Source organism: Lissotriton helveticus, chromosome 3_1 (genome assembly GCF_964261635.1).
Source record: "Lissotriton helveticus chromosome 3_1, aLisHel1.1, whole genome shotgun sequence".
Taxonomy (NCBI): Eukaryota; Metazoa; Chordata; class Amphibia; order Caudata; family Salamandridae; genus Lissotriton; species Lissotriton helveticus.
Window position 1 is genome coordinate 1,988,838,243 of NC_136061.1, and position 17,155 is coordinate 1,988,855,397.

The 17,155-nt window shown below is 45.1% G+C and overlaps 1 protein-coding gene across 5 annotated transcripts in view; it reads left to right on the forward strand.

Annotated features, from left to right (window-relative positions):
* Positions 1-17,155, forward strand: part of LOC144824062 (protein FAM169B-like) — a 373,480-nt gene that overhangs the window by 183,902 nt on the left and 172,423 nt on the right. For all 5 annotated transcript variants that reach the window (XM_078683137.1, XM_078683140.1, XM_078683135.1 and 2 more), the window contains one exon: positions 2,845-2,944. In XM_078683137.1, the coding sequence (XP_078539263.1) occupies positions 2,845-2,944 (100 nt within the window). The remainder of the gene's footprint in view (positions 1-2,844; positions 2,945-17,155) is intronic.

Consider the following 17,155-nt stretch of genomic DNA (forward strand, 5'->3'; position numbering starts at 1 on the left):
CGCCTCTAATTGTGGCAGCAGCCCACACTTTTAAAACAGTACTTTAAGTTACTCCGCTCTGTTGCAGGTTGATACACACGGAAGTTGATGATATTCTAGAAAGACCCTCAAATTCCTGATCCCTTAAGGTATGCTGCATCATGGGATGCGCTCTTTAAAAGCATTTTTGGTTGGATAGAGGACAAATTTCTAAAATATTTTTCCTTCTTTTTTTAAAAAACAGTTCCTATGGATATGACTTATCCTGCCCTGATGAGAGTCCTGTGACTAATACAGGGTGACTTGAAACGCGTCGGCATCCATTTATTCAGTAAAGGATTTGTGCCATCGGCATTCGTTACATTCCCTGTGTTAAACAATATCCAAACATAGTAAATACTGGAACAAGAATGTGGGTGCAATCATAATTGGTTCACCCCCTGGAATGCAATTCCATTTGTCAACCGCAGTGTTTTTTCTTGTACTGTCCTTTGGCAACTGTTGAATGATTTTCTTCATATTAATTTGTTTTTGTAACTAGAGAGCACAATTGTATTGTATGATTATTTGTTTCATATTAATTTAATATATTGTTTTTGTTTTTCAACATTGATGTATGGTTTAATGTGAAGTTGATGATGTTCCTTCTCTGATCTGAAATGATAAAAGTTCTAAAACTCAAAAAAAGAATTACATAAATCAAGTGTCAGGGCAAACTAATACATTTTGGTTTACCTTTCTTCATGCATTAATTGTTTTTTCAATCAGTACTAGAGGTATAGGTAAAATCCCTTGTTGCATTACTTAAAGGCCCAACCTACCCTCTTTCCCACAGGGCCAAACCCCCCTTCTTTAGATTATATTCAAGCAGAGTCTTGGCTGTAGTTGGGCTAAAGCCATGGGTCTGGCTGCAACATGTTGCTAATTTCATCAAGGCACAACAGTCTTGCTTGTAACAGGGAAGGGTTTAACATGGATAGCATATTATTCCTAATGTCCTACCATTTCTTTAAGGCTAATTCATCGTAGGCTACCATTTAGTTGTCCACCATTGTCTTGTTTGTAAACTTAACATGGGTAAGCATTACATTAATTTGAAATAATCTTTTAAAAATAGAAAAACTATTTAATAAAAGGTCTTAGTCTAAAAAGACTGTTTGTCGTGTATTTGCTTTTTGGGAATATGTTTAATAGGGAACCTTATTTGGAAGGGGGTTGTATTATGAAAGAAAGAAGCCTCCACTGTAGTAGAAATAAAACAATTATATTTACTGTAACTACAAAAAATATAATGCATTCAATATAAAATAATAACGAACTACAAATAAATAGGTGAATGGTTCAATTACCACAAATATACGCTGGTCGTTTCCAAAAACTGTGCAGCAATCGCAAAATTATTTCTGAAAGTGTTTGTACACAATCAAAGTATAATTAAAGACACAGAATTAAAATAAAAAGAAGTCTTAAAAGAGTTTATCCTATGAAAACCCGGTCTGTTGCACCTCAGATTGGGCTTTTCTGAGTATGAAAACCTCCTTCAAATCTCCTGATGTGTGTAGTAAATGTCCTCTCCACTGCTCTTCACTAGATAGACTGTACCATGATTTCTGTGACATCATAGAATGCCTGGGCGTCCCTCTGGCTCACAGTGCCTCTCGCTATCTTACTGTGGCAGTTGGTCAACTCAGGCTGAGCTGCTTACAGCTGGCTCCTGGTGGGGTTTCTTTATCTGTACTTCTTAACTTGACCTAAGAACCTGTAGGGTACACCGCAGGATAGTGAACCTGGGAACTGAAATGGGGCATTGACTACCCACAAATACACAACTTCCCCTAAGTAGGGTACACCGCAGGGTAGTGAACCTGGGAACTGGAATGGGGCATAGACTAGCCACAAACACTACCACCTCCCCAAAGTAGGGTACACCACATAAAATTTAAACTGGGAACTGATATGGGGATTGACTACCCACAAACACTACTAGCTCCCCCAAAGTAGGGTACACCACAAGATACTAACCCTAGAAACCGATGTAGACATTGACTACTACCCACAACCTCCCCAAATAAACGGGTAGACTCTAAGTGAGAAGACTAAATAAAAATAGAAACCATGCAACACTACACTATATTCATGAGCTAAAGAGAACGCTTACTGTCACCCAACCAACTTAAATTGAAAACTGAATGGTTTGAGTGTGCACACACACAACTTCCCCAAAGAAGAATAGAAAAGTGGGCTAACCACAAAGCCTGGTAACTGATTGCCCCTAAAACCTACACAGATTGATGCATACGTCAAATTCTTGTCTGCACAGTGACCACATCACTTGGATCGTAATGCTTGTACCTTACCAGGATAAAACATAAGGCAAACAGGAAATACATAAAGACAACTTTCTCTTAGTCCCAGAAGAAGAACTGCGGGTCCATGAACTATCCCATCCTCGTCGCCAAGTTGTGGTAAATGAAAGATGCACAGTCCAGCTGAGTAAGTAGGTAGATTCTTTATTGTAGATTCCTCCTAGGTTAGATGATAGAAGAAGAAAGGAAGTATAGATAAAACCCCACCAGGAGCCAGCTCTAAGCAGCTCAGCCTGAGTTGATCAACTGACATTATGAGCCAAAGAGTCACCCAGGCATTCCATGATGTCATGAACATTCCAATCAGTAAAGCACCTCAGGGAAGTAGTTTACTACAATGTGCCTATCTGTCTGGCTTCCAGCCCTGCATTAAAATAAAAGGGAGATGTTTTAACGCAGCTCTTGGTTTAAAATAGATTGTAAACAGAAAGATTAGTCACATATTACCCCTATTTAACACTTTTTTCAGATAAGCGTGTTATGTTTTATCATTCTCTAGGTCAAAATTGGAATCGCCAGTGTTTCTCGTGTTCCTTTGTATAGAGATGACACTGAACATAGCATTCTGGTGTTAATGAACCCACTGTGCAAGGAAACAGGTTAGTGCTTACAAAACTGGTTTAAATGTGTTGTCTTTCTGTGGAGTGTTGCATAAAATACTCAGTTGTACTACTATGCCTACCAAGTCATTACTTTATTCATGTAAAGCACAGTTATAGTTATGAAATAAAAGTGAAAAAACACTCAAATTCTTCAGTTCTGGTTAGTTACGCAAATGCACCAAATGAAAAGCTTGTGACATCCATCCTTGCATGATTCAGTTCTCTAGTATTGTGTCTTATATTGATTCACATGCTTGAATCTTCACCATCGCCATGTGGGAGTCCCAGGGTGACAGTAATAAAAGCAGTGCTAAAGCATTAGCATTAAACTTAATTGAAAAAACAATAGCAGTTAGCAGCCAATTCACATTGATTTAATACATTCAAAATTCAGCCAATCAAACTAGAGACCCTGAAGCACTCATCCGCCATACCTCAGATTTCTTACTACACGTTATGTGTTGGGTAGTCTCCCTGATCTCTGCTCAGTCACAGTGTGCCTGTCAACATCAGAGGTACAGTTTGGATGTGTGATTGGCTTTGTTTTCACACAGAATGTCTAAGTCTAAAAAAGGCGTTTAGGACTTGCAAGACTTCTGGAAAAGCCAGACTCTGTTCTGAGGATCCACTTAAAGAATTCTTGTACTCTCTTTATCCTGACCATAAGCTGAAAGAAACCAAGTACTGCTGTACTTTTTCTGTGAAGATCCTCAGAGGCCGGGAGGGTAGATTACTTCTGTGGCTACAGAAGAAGGCGGCTATCTCTGACTCAGAGTGTGAGAAGACTCATACTTCCTCTAGAAAGAGGGAGAATCATCATCATCTCACTGAGACTCTAAACTATCTATGTCTCATAGCGGAGAGATTAGTGGTAAAAATAAGTTCAAGAAAAGAGCCAGCTGCCCTTCTTCCTCTCATCAGAGGTCTAATTCAGCACCTCCATCTGCTTCTCATTCCACCTTCAAGGAGCCCTCTTCAATGAAAAATCGGCTGTCGACAGCTCCGTCGATGAAGAACCAACCATCTGCGGCTTCTATGTCACCAGGAGCATCCACACCGTTGATGTCAACTTCCACTACATCGACTATCAAGACGATGACGACCATGTTGTCGACAAAAACTGTGCTTTTCGGAAATTTCTCCACTGCATCCATAATGCCTCCTGGACTTTCAGGAATCTGAGGATGAAAGTATATTTGGTCCTGTGTACAGCTCCTCACAATTAAGGGTGAAGTATCAGGAATCAGAGGATGAAGAAGCGCAAGACGATCAGCCAGCCTACCTTGAAGGTGATTACTCTTTTTCTGACAGGGGGCATCCCTCTGTTCAACAATTTGATATGTTCCAGGAGCATTATCGTTATGAGGAACAAGAGAATTAGCTGCATCATTTTCAAGAGCCTTACATAAATGTTCCAGTTACACTGGTCACAGACTTTTTCCATTATGCTACATGACTATTACAAATGGTGCCCTGATGCCAACTCCAGCTTCCACTAAGACAGGAAGTCCCTGACACAACTCCTGCTTCCCAGAGCACACCTAGGCCGCAGAAAGACAGACCTATACTGCCACCAATATCAATTCCAGGTACCTTCCAGGTAGGGTCGGACTAGGAAATGAAAGCAGCCCTGGCAAATTTTGTCAGACCAGCCCCCGTACGGTGCGCAGCGACTATGCCAGGCCACTGCTACAGGGGTTTGGGACGGTTCTCCCACCCAAGAAAAGTTTGGAAAAAGAAAGACCAAAACATTGCATTTTACAGCACTTTTTTCATTGCGCATTAAATTGTATTAACTTTCATAGCACAGTAAATAGTAGATATTGACCTTAAAGAGCTCCACGTTACCTAGTCTTCTGTACCCATAGTCATTCTTGCGGAGAACGTCAAAAATAGACACAAGAGTAGTGAATCAGAGAGCAGAAACTATGGAAACGTCACACATAAGCACATGCCCAGGCCAGTAAGCATGGAAACATCTAACATAAGCACCCAGGGCAGTAAGCATGGAAATGTCACACATCAACACCTAGGCCACTGAGGCCAGAAATTGTGGAAATGTCACACAAAAGCTCACAGGCCACTGAGACCAGAACCTGTGGAAGTGTCACACATAAGCACACAGGCCACTGAGGCCAGAGATCATGGAAACGTCACACAAGAGCACCCATGCCAGAAAGCATGGAAGTTTCATACATAAGCATCCAGGCTAGTAAGCATGTAAATGTCACACATGGGCACTGCGGCCAAAAACTGTGGAAATGTCACACATAGGTAAGCCCTGAGGCCAGAAAGCATGAAAATTTCACACCATGGCACCCAGGCCAGTGGCGTTGGAACACTTTTCAGAGTGTGGGTGCTGCCATCAATGTTGCATCACTGAAGTCATGGGATTGTGAAAAATTCAAGAATCGCACAAAAAACAAGGGTAGCAAATGAGCCTCGCCTTTTCTGGTGGAGGTGGAGAGGATGTGGTTCAGAGTGGAAAAGGCCAAAATTTCATCTCAGCACATAACACCCCTTCAGAACAGATCAGATACTGTGACAGATTCACCATCTGTGGGGGTTTCATGGAGGCTGAAGACTCTTCTTTAGCAGATCTGAGCATTCCCACACACCCCCATTCAACACTACTAAAAGCAAGATCAAAGGATTTATCAAATGACTCTACAGATGAACTGGACATTTACATCCTGCATGCCACACTACCTCACATACGAATTTTAGACTTCATATTCGTACAGCAGGCACAGCACATGCAGTCTTAGCATTGTCAGACTAAGAACCAGAAACTGCAAGAAAGAGAGCCAGAAGACAGGCCCTCCGCATCATTCATTTCAGTTTAAAACAGCACCCTTTCGAAGACCTGACAACAGGGCTTTAAGTGGGCCATGTCCTGCCGGTGACCGACATTTCTAAAAAGCAGCTGCTGAGATGAGTCCCTATCTGGCCCTCCATTTTTGCCGTCACTCTGTGTGAAAAAAATCTTAACTCTTCTGCAGCACCACCCTTCACTGCCTTTGATGTAACTTCAAAGAGGCTCGGTATAGCTCTTTCACAGTCTCATCATTTCAGAGCTGAAGCATTTTCAGTATTATATACATTGAAGCAGTGATTGCTGTTTTTTTCCTATGCAACTAACAACCATTGACAAGGCAAATAGCTTGTTGTAGGTATAATGTTACTCGTAGCAGTATTGCACTATATCTGGATACAATGACAGAAACCGCAGAATACCAATTGGGCGGCACACTGTGCTAAGCACAGATTTTTAGCTTTCATGATTTTGAGCCATGCCCTTGATTACATCGGCCACGCCCTTTTGAGACCCGTTTTTTCATCCCACTCAGGGCCCCACCTGACAAGCATCATGATATGATGACTCTTGTCCCCGAACCAGAGAGTGAAAAGCGGAAGGTCAGGGTCACTCATTACTTGCTGGCTGGAGAGGTGAGGTGATGTGCAGCCAGGTCACCAGTTAGATCCAATTCCAATTCCAAGGCCGACAGCCCTGAAGGTCTTTATATTTGCTACCAGGGCAGCACGCGCCTCTGTGCTTTTAACACAATTTTGCCCTATCATGTGCAGCATTTTTAAAGGACACTTACTTTAGTTAACTGCTGTGATGTGGCCAGACTCGGAGGCCTGCTAAGGCCCTTGCTTCTACAGTCTGGAGCCTGGAGGACGTGTGCACTACCTACTTTGCTGCAGTGCCAGCAGATGAATGTGGGGAAGGGGCTTAGATCATTGGTCCGACTCGTGCATCACACAGTGCGCTGCGCGAGTCAGACCAATGGTCTGCACCTCCTCCCCACGTTTGCCCTTTACTCGCGCTGTCATTGGCAGCCACTCCAGTCTTCATTGGTTGGTGTAGCTGGCGCTGCACCTGTGCCTACACAAGGCAGCGCTGAAAGTGTATGCGGCGCGCACTGCACAACCACTACTAAATTCAAACAACAGTTCACTCTGACTCATAGTGCACTGTTGTTTGAATTTAGTAGTGCGTGTGCGTTCTGACCTCTGTGCGGCAGGAGAAAAGATGCTTTTTCTCCTCACAGAGGTCAGAGTGCAGAGCATGAGACTTTCACAGTGACAGGTGGCCTTCTGATTTTGTCACTGGGGGCCGATTTTGCTAAGAAAAATTGGCCCACAGTAAAAAAAACGCCCCCCTGTGACAAAACCGGCCCCACACCCTTCCAGCCTACGGGGAATTGCTCAGTGCCTGGCATCACCAGTCCGGCCCTGCTTCCAGGACAGGGATGACCAGCAATTAGAAGAGGGTGAGCTTCAGACAGAGCCCAATGCCCATGAGTGGGATGATTAGGTCACAGCAATGCCAGCATCTCCTACCACACCAGCGGGCGATTCACCACCAGTTATTTCACCACTTTTCACTATCTGCTTGAAAGAGTGTCTAAGAGCTTCGACCTTCCAATGGCAGCTAAACAAAAAGAGTGTTCCCTCTATGATTTTAAAGCAGAAATACCACGCACCACTCGTGCTATCGCTATCATGGATTTTATATGGCAGGAAGGCCTAAAATTAATGAAGACACCAGTGTCTGTGGCGGCTGTCATTCCAAAACTTGACAAAAAGTACAAGGCTCCTGAGGGTTCCCCTACATGTCTCATTGGCCATCCACGATCAGATTTGGTCGTCATGCAAGCTGCTCCGAGAAGCTGCAAAAAATCCTTCCTCACCATGCACAGCCACTCCAGATAACAAAAGGACGCTAGCTTCACTATATAGGCAAGAGGTTCCCGTGAAGCCTCCAGCGCCATTGCTATCCTGGGGAGATACGACCTGCAGATGTGATCTGACATGTCATCTATGTTGGAGAATCTCCCTGGGGACAAGAAAAGAGGCAAGAGGGATCCTGGTGGAAGGTGAAAAGGCCTCTTCTGAGATCATAGATGTGGCCATGGATATTTCTTCCACAACCTTCAGACAGATGGCTAGAGTAGCAATATTGAGATGCCAAGGTTGTCTTTAAGCGTCTACATTCCTTCCAGAGATCAAGGCCAAAATAATGAGATACCGTTTGATGGCGAGTAACTTTTTGGGAAACATGTCGATGAAGCATTGCAGTCGATCAAATCTGACACAGACACGGCTATGTCACTGGACCACTTGCAACAAAGGAGGTTTTGGCTCTTTCGAGGCAGGGGTAGAGGCCAATATATCTCCCAACTGCAACTCCAGCAGCGGTTTCAGCCCTACTCCCAACAGGGTTTTCGCTCGCAATATTCAGCTCTGTCCTACAGCCCAACCACAACGTCCACATATTTCAGACAGCCGGGACTCGAGCCCCTTCAGCAGGAGGAAAGTCTCAGGATACCAACAGGATACAATGAAGTACCGCAGGCTCCTGTCACCACAGCCCCACTTCAATTCGGTCTCAAGCTATCCAAATTCTTTTAATCCCAAGGTCTCAAACTCAACAAGGAAAAATCATCTTTCATCCCCTCCAGATTTCTGGTGTTTCAAGGAACAATCCTGGATACGAAGCTCTCCTTTCCCTCAGAAGAAAGGATTACCTGCTTGCAAGCAATTACACTATCACTCTCTTCAAAGAAGTGCGTTTCTGTAAGGACATACAAATCCATGATGTCATCCTGCATCCCATTAATTCCCAATCGTCACCTGCTCATGAGACCTCTTCAGGAAAAGCTTGATGTGTAGTGGACAAAAGGTCGGGTTCTTTCGAGGACATCATTTTGAAAACTTTGGAAAACATCTCTCAGGACCTCTCCTTTCTGCATGCGATGCTCCAGGTGGAATAACATTGGGCGCCTCCATTGAGGGATGTGGAGCCAGGCCCGGACTGGCCGTTGCGGGCACCGGACAATCCCCCGGTGCGCCGCAAGGGTGGGGGCAGGTTTTTGGCTCCTGGGGGCCGTTTTTGTTACAGGGCCGTTTTTGCAGCGTTGCTTCACAAACGGCCCTGTAACAAAATCGGCCGAAAACCGGCTCTGGCAACGAGCGCGGTCGCACCTCAGGGCCGGTTTTGATTCTCAGTCCGGCCCGCCTGTATCATCTAGAGGACAACTGGAAGTGGTCCAGTCAGGAAGCATTATCTCACATAAGTCTCTTAGAATGGAAGGCGGTCTTTCTCGGTCTTTAAGCCTTACTTACGAGGTTACGAGGCTCGTTGGTTCTCCTCAGGCCAGACAATACTACCACCAGGTTGTAGCTGCTCCAACAGGAAGGGATAAGATCTTAATTTCTCTCAGCCCAAGCACAGCAAATATGGGAGTGGCTGATAGCCAACAACATCTCATTGAAAGTGGAGCATATTCCAGGAGTGCAAAACGAGTGGGCCAATTCCCTCAGCAGAAAAAACAAGCAATGTCATGAGTGGGAACTCAGCCAAAGGCAATTAGAAAAGGTTATCCATTCTTCATGGTATCCTACCAAGGATCTGTTCGCAACATACCTCAAAAGAAAATGCAAGTTCTTTTCCCAGGCATGTTCTTGGGGGAAAGCCTTTGACTTCTCATGAGCGATAATGTTTGCTTATGCGTTTCACCCTTTTCGGCTCATTCAAATTACCCTGGCGTGGGTGAGGCAGTACTGGTACACCAAGCTTCATCACCTGTCAGAGTGCTCACACATTCAGTTCCAGCTGGATGGAGGATCTCCTCTCAGTGAACCAAGGGGGCAAGTGATTCACCCTCAAATTCACAATCGCAATTTGTCGGCATGCCTCGTCACCACGCTGAATTCGGATCTCTAATAATTTATGACGAATGCACGTATGTCCTTCAAAAAGCTCGAGCCCCTCCTACACTCAAATGCTACTCAGCAAGCAGACTGAGCAGAGTCTGCCTTATTTACTGCATCTCACCAACTCAGGTCTTACTCATGCATCCTTTAAGGTACACTTAGTGCCAATTTCTAGATACAGACAACATTCTGGGCAATTGTCTTTGTGGTCCAACAGGCTTGTGAAAGAGATTATGAAGGGTCTATTCAGAGCTTACCCTCCTATCAAACCTCCTCCAGTGTTCTGGCAACAGAACACTGTCTTGTTGCATCTCACGAGATCTCCTTTCGTGCCTATTTATAAGAACGAATTGAAATTTCTTTCATGGAAGGTGGCATTTCTGTTGGCCATTACATGTGACAGGCTTATTTGTGAGATTCAGCCTTTCACGATAAAAGAACCTTACCTACAGTTCTTAGAATACAGAGTACTTCTGCGCACTAATCCTTCATTCATCCCCAAAGTACCTTCAAATTTTCACCTCATTAGAGTCCATCTACGTCTGCAGAGAGGGCCTTGCATTTACTGGACATTGTGTTGTTTAAAGTTCTACTTGCAAAGGACAAAAACTTTCCAAAAATCAAATCAATTGCTCTGATCTTTCTCTGCTCCAAGAAAGAGTTAACTCTTAATGCGGGCTGGTATTGCTCGCTGGGTCTCCTCAACTATAGTCTTCTGTGTTCTGTCTGGACGTCCGCTGGCTGCAAAGGTGAAGGCTCACTTAACTCAAAAGGTCACAGCGTCATCAGCCTTGCTCGCAGGAGTGTCTCTACCCAACATCTGCAGGGCGTTGACATGGGTGAACACCCATACCTGCACAAAGCATGTTGGCCATGCTACCCTGCGAAGACTGTTCTCATAATGTATGACACTATTAAGCCTGTTTGTAATTGTTTACTAGTTTAAGAACCTTTATTATGGTTCCTTATTGCTGTTCAATATCTTTCTTGATTTTGTACAATTTCAATGTCTAGTGATTGACTAATCATATTTATGTTTGTGTCTCATGTTGGGATGGTTAACCTTGCCCACTCCCATTATTCATTGGATACTGCTAACTAGTTTGATTCCAGCATGTGACTCTATAAAAGATACAACACTGGAGAAGAAACAAGTTACTAACCTGTACACTGTTCTCCAGTATTGATATTTTTCATGGATTCACATGCAGCCCTCCCTCCTTCCTGTTAAGGCTCGCCAATTGTATACCTCTATTACTTTATTTACACGTGTGGTCGAAATTTGAGGTATGATGGCTCTGCAGGGAATGAGTGCTTCTGGAACTGTGTTCTGATTGGCTGACATTTGGGTTTATTAAATCAATGTGAATTGGCTGCAAACTCCTATTGTTTGTTCAATGGAATTTAATGCTAATGCATTAGCACTACTTTTATTATTGTTATCATGGAACTCCGACCAGGACGACGGCTAAGATTCAAGCCTGTGAAACATATCAGTACTGAAGAAACACAGTGTACAGGTAAGTAACTTGTTTCTTACCAATGATGCCATTGATATAATGGATAAGATTGCATATCACATCAGCATCAATACTTTCAATGCAAAACCTATGAATAGAAAAGCATTTATTGTCTCGAAAATATGTTATTCAGGACTGGTTTGTGCCCACTTGCGCTATATGGGGTCCAGGTTAAAGAGGCGGAAGATTCCATCACCACCCTGAAGGCCGGCACTAAGACTCCGCAGCTCCAAGTTAAAGAGTGAAGCGCAACCTCCTAGAAGCCAGGCTGGAAGATTTCGAGGGGCGATCCAGGAGCAACAGTGTTCGAATAATAGGGATGCCAGAGCGCTCAGAGGGTTCAGCAGTGGATCTATTTGTCGAGGACCTCATACTCAAACACCTACAGCCTCTTAGTCTTTCTAAATATTTTTCAGTTGAACATGTCCAGAGTATCTCGGGTACCTCTCCGACTCCAGGCATGCCATCACGCCACATTCTTGCTCTCATTTTCAACTATCGCAATCGGGACATCATTCTTCATCCTGCCCGGGCCGTGCCATCGGTCAAGTGTGGCAATGCGACAATCACCTTTTTCACAGACTTTACTCTCCGAGTGTAAAGAATGCGCCGCTCCTCACTTGAAATTAAAAGAGAACTTGACATCAAATTCTCCATTATATTTCTGGCAAAACTACGAGTGGTGGAGGATGGTAAGACCTGGTACATTCCCAGCCTGGAGGAGGTGTGGGAATGTCTGGAGGGCTGGAGAGTGGTTGGAAAAGCAGGACATGGACCTCGATCGAGGAGATAACAAGAGGGCGGTGAGACTGCGCATGAACTGGGTGCCGAAGCCAGTTAGAGGTATTCCACTGAACAGTTGGAGAACTAACTTTATCTGGGGATGTATCCAAGAGATCTGCCCACACACTGAAGTACTGTGGTGACTCTGTGACTATCTCTAATAACTGCAGAAATGCTGAATCAACAGGGGAACTGTCCCTGAGCATCACTGGTCACCGGTCCCTGCATAGGGGAAATTGATACTTCTCACCTGTTTGCAATAACTGGTAACATTAAACTTTTTTCTTCACTGAGGGGTTATTTTTTTTTTATTTTCCAAGGTTTTATATAGCGCTACTGGACCCGAGGGTATCAGAGCGCTTTACAAGTTAGACAACATTTGCAACAAAATAAACAATGTGCATTTAAATATGAATGATATAAAACAAGGTATTAGAATGGGAGGGGGAGGCGTGGGGGGTGTGGAGATCAACAGGGGTGGGGTAGTGTAGAAATTTAGAGGAACCAAGGGGTGTAGACAGGAGGGATGAGGGATGAAAGGGGTTGAGAGGAGGCGAGAAACAGGGAGCCAGGAGCGAAGAGTGTCAGAATAAAGAGAAATTATGTTCCTCAATATTTGTTGAGAAGAAATATTTTGAGTCTCTTTTTTAAGAGGGGGTACGAAGGGTTGCATCGAAGATCTGGCGAGGTGACCTTCAAGTTCTACCCGCAGCCTCCTTTGGTTTGTATCGTGTTTTGGAGTGTCAGGCGCTCTGCCCACTCTTCCCCCCTCATTTTTACTTTCATCATGGAGCCCTTGACGGCCTATAGTGATTCCAGGATAAGAGAGCTGAGATGGACTGCAGACTGGGAAGATCGAATCTCCCTCTGTGTGGGCGACATCCTGCTCTGGGAAGCCGATTAATCCTCGACACTTGCCAGCTGTTGGAACCTGGTTTTTCGTTGCAGTACCCCTCACTTTTGGCCTGGTATCTGTTGCAACTTTGACTGACTGTCCTGGGTTCCTGATAATCAGGTCCTCTGTACCAGTGTTCTTTCCCTAAACTGTACCATTGTCCCACAATTGGCACCCCTTAAGGATCTTTGTAATACCATAGTAAGTGGTACCTCTGGTACCTAGGGCTTTAGAACTAAAGAAGTTCCCTAAGGGCTGCAACACAAATTGTGCCACCCGAAGGGCCCCTTACTAAGCTCATGCTAACTGCCATTGCAGCCTGTGTATCTTGGTGCTGAGAAAAATGAAGAGTTGGCATGGCACACACCGCTGTGTGCCATGCCAGCAAACACTGCATGTGGTATAGGTAAGTTACCCCTACAGCAGGCCTTACAGCCCTAAGGCAGGGTGCGCTATACCCCATGTGTGAGGATATCTGCATGAGTGGATGTGTACCTATGATATTTAAGCCAGACCTTAGATATTACAAGTGCACAAGGAAGCCATGACGAGTACATGGGCTTGACACTCATGATTATGAGTTCCCCACCTACATGATGACTTCACTGTACCCCAAGGTATTTGGTATCAATCACCTCATCTTGATAAACCCACCCTGATCCCAGTGGTGGATTTATTTAGCAATGCACCCAGATGGCACCTCAGAGGTGCCTCCTGAAAACCTACCAACTACTAGTGTGTTAACTGACTGGTCTCGACAAGCCAGCCACCATAGACAGGTTTCTGACCTCCTGAGGTGAGAGCCTTCACTCTCAGAGGCCAGTAACAAAGCCTGCTCTGGGCAGATGTGTTCACTCCTCTTTCACGCAGGATGTACATTCCATGGTGGGAAGCTTTAAAGTTCATCCCACCTTTGTTAGGCGACCCGGCCACTCCATATAGTGGAGCTGCCTACCCCCTTGTTCTGCTCCCACTTTTGGCTGCATAACAGACTGGAAAATTAATAAGATTTGAAGGCGTGCCCACGTTAAACTAGCATCACCCGTTGGAAGGGGGGGGGCAGCGGGGTGTAGCTGACGTGGACCCAACTTTTCAGATTCCTCCATCGTGTTTTGGCGGAATTAGCATTCTAGGGTGAGCGCTATACACACTTTCCAGAGGAAGTGGTCATATAGAGGGTGCAGACACCCGAATGGTAGGTAGCCCACTCGCTACTGTCTGTTCCTCCCCTTAAATGCCCCTAAATTGAATAGGTGGCACCCTTGAACCCAAGAATAAAGAGAAAAAAAGACGAAGAAGAGTCACTGCCTGGCAAGAACTGCAGCAGAACTGTGGACACTTGGCACAAAACCCTGCCCATCCTCAGCCCTATCTTGACTATCACGACAGAGTGACTCGTCCTGCGAGCTGTAGAACTACCAAAGCCATGGTTAGCCTGCCAGCACTTCAGCAATCGCCTACAGTCTCCTTTGGAGTAGAGGAGCTACTCACCTGCAGTCCGCAGGTACCGACAAGCAGAGTCCGGTCCACCACCTTGCTGCTCCCCGACCCGATTGATGCTCAAGACAACTAGGAGAAGGTACTCATGCTCTGGAAGGTCAGATCTGTCAACCCACTGAGTGTGAAGACACCAGGGCCAACCAGATCAGTGCAGCACCAACCCTGGAGTACCAATGCCTTGCACCAAACACCAACAAGGAGAGTCCAGTCCGGATTCTCACTGAACTAGAACCAAGCAGCCATCCAGGGACATCAGCACCACTGAGACCCACTTCCTGAGTGGCCCATTTGCCGCCCTTGCCAGCGGTTTGTCCCTGACTGTGAGGAGCATCTTTGCGCACCCAGCCGACATAATCACTCTTTACAAGATCTGCCCCGCCTGGGTCCTGATGTACCAGCTGTGCCCCTTGCACTAGTACCCCTTGTGATCCAAGCCCCCATTTGGGAGCTCTCGGACTTGTCCCTAAGTCCCCCTGTAAAGCCTGCTTTTGGGTGGGCCCCTTCTCCGTAGTGCTAGCTACCAACCTTACCAGCACCCTGCTCCTGGCAGAACCCAAGAAGTTCCCAAAAAACTGCTGGTAGTACTTTGTACCATGGCCCAGTACAACTACGAACCCTGAAGGTGAACCCCTGAAACCGACTGTACCTACCATTATGCATCTCTAATTTTTTTTCCTTAGGATTGCATTGTGTGTAAAGGCGCACAACTTTAAAAGCTTTACTTACGTGTACGAATTGCTATTGAAAACCGTACTTACTTTTGAACTAAGTTCTTGGTTTTGAAACATATATAAAAAGAAGTGTTATTTATTTAAAATGGTCTCGGATTTATTCTTTGAATGTGTTATTTATTGCCTCTGTGAGTATAACAAAATGCTTAGCACTACCCTCTGATAAGCCTAACTGCTTGCCCACGCTACCACAAAAGAGATGGTTCTTATTATCTACTTTTGCCTTTGTAAACCAATTGGGGACCCACTGGACTCTCTGCACAGTGCACTTATTTTTAGTATATTATATTGAGAGCCAACTTCCTACAAAAGGGTAATGCACATATTTGCGCTCTACCATAACTTCTCTGGTTAAACTATTAACTGGAGTAAGTCCCTGGTTTATATCCTTCAAGGGCTGTCCCTGGGTCTGTCTAATGACTGTGAGTCCAGGGTAGTTACGGAGGGATTTCGCTACCTGGGCATCTTTATCACCAAAAACCCTCATGCGTTTTATGCCCACAACCTTGACCCCCCACTATTGCGCTTACAGAGGGATGTTCAGCGCTGGAGGACCCTGCCTCTTTCTTTACTGGGAAAGGCAGTGTTATTTAAAATGGTGGTCCTCCCCAGATTTCTTTTTATGCACTTCAAAACACACCCTATCGGATACCAGAGTCTTACTTCCATGCCATAGATATTGTGCCCAGTGCACTCCTCTGGGACGAGGATCCCTCTCGAATACCACTCCAGAAATTGACAAAGGGATGGTATGATGTTGGAATAGCCTTCCCTGATATACAGAAATATTATTGGGCATTCTTAATCACTGGATACACCTCTGGGAGGACGAACCAGCCTACAGGCTGGATAGGAGAAACATGCAACTAGGGGCTACCTGCAAGCCATCTATGGGAGAATGTGCCACACATCCCTCATCAATCCTAGAGTCCTCACTATCTCCCTGTAGCACACAGCAATAGCGGCTATGGGTTGGAAGGGAAAGATCACGCAGGCCGACCCCCTTTGGGACACCGCATGGCTCGGCACCCTGGCCCTACAAAGGGGCTTCGACAAGTAGGACCTCTTAGGCCTGTCTCGGATGGGTGACTTGTGGAGGAATGGGGAAGTGCTCCCAAAAGCGTAACTACAAAACGAATACCAACTGGCGCCCATGGAGGCCTTTAGATATTTGTAAATCCATCATGCCCTATATAATGTGCTTCCGAAGGAGGAAGACCCTCCTGATCCTCGCCTCTTGAGGATAGGCTACTGAATGACTACCTAGCCAAAAAGGTGATTTCACTTACTTAATGGAAACTGTTAAACAATTCCCCTGATACTATGACCCAATTGCGAGAGGCCCGGGAGAGACATGGGTGGTTTTGAGGACGACGAGTGGCCTGCGGCTTTGGCTTCCTCTCTTGAGGTGGCTCTACACTCACGCTTTTGTCTCATACAGCTTAAGATCCTTCATATGTGTTACTACGCAGCCACAACACTAGTAAAAATGGGCAAAATAGACGTGCCACTCTGCCCTAAGAAATGTGGAAAAAGAAGGCATGTTTTATCATATGATATGGAGCTGCCCAGTGTTCCAGAGGCTTTGGATAGCAGTGGTTGACTCTTATAATAGAGTTTGTGGAAGTTCGATGGATCCCTCTGCGAAATTGTGTCTCTTGAATATTTAGAGCAAAACAAATCTTGGGTGTATGCCTCTGGTTTACTTTAAGGATTGATGGTGGCCAAACGTAATGTACTAGGTCTGCAATTAAGTGACTGGAAGAGGAACATGGACTGATGTATGCAAGCGGAGAGGGCGGACTATGAGAGGAGGGGTTGCCCGAACAAATGGACCAAGGTGTAGGGTAAATGGAATGCCTATCGAGGGAACATGTGTACTCCTGTTGTAAGTGCCACTCGAAATGCTTGAGGCCGGGAACGGTTGGACATTTTTGCTGCCTAGAGGGGTGGGATGGGGGCTAGGGAGACACCAGAAATTGATGGGAATTTATCACAATGTACTTTTTCTATAATGCTTGTACCAACTGTCACCTGTTTTTTTGTGGTTTAC